At 43.0% G+C, this 1,171-nt stretch overlaps 1 protein-coding gene across 1 annotated transcript; it reads left to right on the top strand.

Moving 5' to 3' along the window:
• Positions 1–49: 49 nt before the first annotated feature.
• On the top strand, positions 50–531 carry LOC115034838 (the record flags this gene model as incomplete). The annotated part of the gene is made up of 1 exon (XM_029492315.1): positions 50–531. A coding segment is annotated over one exon (482 nt), but the record flags the coding sequence as incomplete, so codon positions are not given.
• Positions 532–1,171: the final 640 nt, after the last annotated feature.

A 1,171-nucleotide genomic window follows, 5' to 3' on the forward strand; every position in this document is an offset into this window, starting at 1 on the left:
GATCAATCTTGTGTACGATATTCATTCGAACCCAGAGGAGATACAATAGGACTGGAGGCTGCTCTAAAACTCTTGCCAGGCTCGTTCAGTGGAGACAAGCAGGAGGAATTAGAGATATTCTTGGAAAAATGCGAGTTTGCATTAGCATGCGCACATGACCATGAACAGGCTCGACTACTCCAAGGAATACAAGTTAGACTGACAGGGAAAGCCCGTCAGGCAGTCAAGTTTAAGGAAATAAAACTTTGGGCTGAACTAAAGGAAGCGTTGAAATCTGCATTGGAACCGCAGAGGACGACTACATATCTATTCTCAGAGTTGTATTCAACAAGACAGAAAATCGGAGAAGACGTAACAAACTACGCAAATAGGATTGAGCAACTTCAAACACTCATAATAGAACAAGAGACAAGTGGGCACAGTTGGGAGGTAGCTCAAGCGTTAGGAACAAGCATCAAAAAGCAAAGCATCCAAGTATTCATAGAGGGACTAGGACCTCTAAAAGACTTCATAAAAGCAAGGAATCCATAAACGTTAGACAGGGCCATACAAGCAGCAAGGGAAGAAGAACGGGTGAGAAACTCACATGAAGCGACAAAGAAGTTATATGGAGCGCCACACCAACCCACGAAGAAACCTACTTGTTTCCACTGTAATAAAGTTGGTCATATGGCAAAGGATTGCAGGAGCAAACCGACAACGTCAAACTCAAGACCTTCTTCCACAACAGCACCAATTAGGAAAATTGAATGTAACTATTGCAAAAAGCCAGGGCATCTGCTGAAAGATTGCCGTAAAAGGAATTACATGAACTCCAAAAAGGAAGGCAACCAGCAGGAAAACCAGCAGCAACCGGCCGCCAACGGTGGGCGCCCGGTGAGCGAGTTAAAAAACACCGGCAACGACAAATCCTCTACTTCAAAGCAGAATTAGATCGAGACCATCTAATCTGCCACATTGAACAGACCATCAGCAAAAAATCGAAGCTACTCTTAGACTCTGGGAGTGAGCTTAATCTAATAAAAATATCTTCTCTCGCAGATCAGACAATCGTGTATGAAGATGTCATCTATCATCTGAAAGGCATTAATGACCAGATAGTACACACACTGGGACAAACACAATTGGAACTATTCATCGAGGATAAAATTATAGTTGCAATGTTCCAAGT

This window comes from Acyrthosiphon pisum, unplaced genomic scaffold, assembly GCF_005508785.2.
Source record: "Acyrthosiphon pisum isolate AL4f unplaced genomic scaffold, pea_aphid_22Mar2018_4r6ur Scaffold_21231;HRSCAF=23375, whole genome shotgun sequence".
NCBI classification, from domain to species: domain Eukaryota; kingdom Metazoa; phylum Arthropoda; class Insecta; order Hemiptera; family Aphididae; genus Acyrthosiphon; species Acyrthosiphon pisum.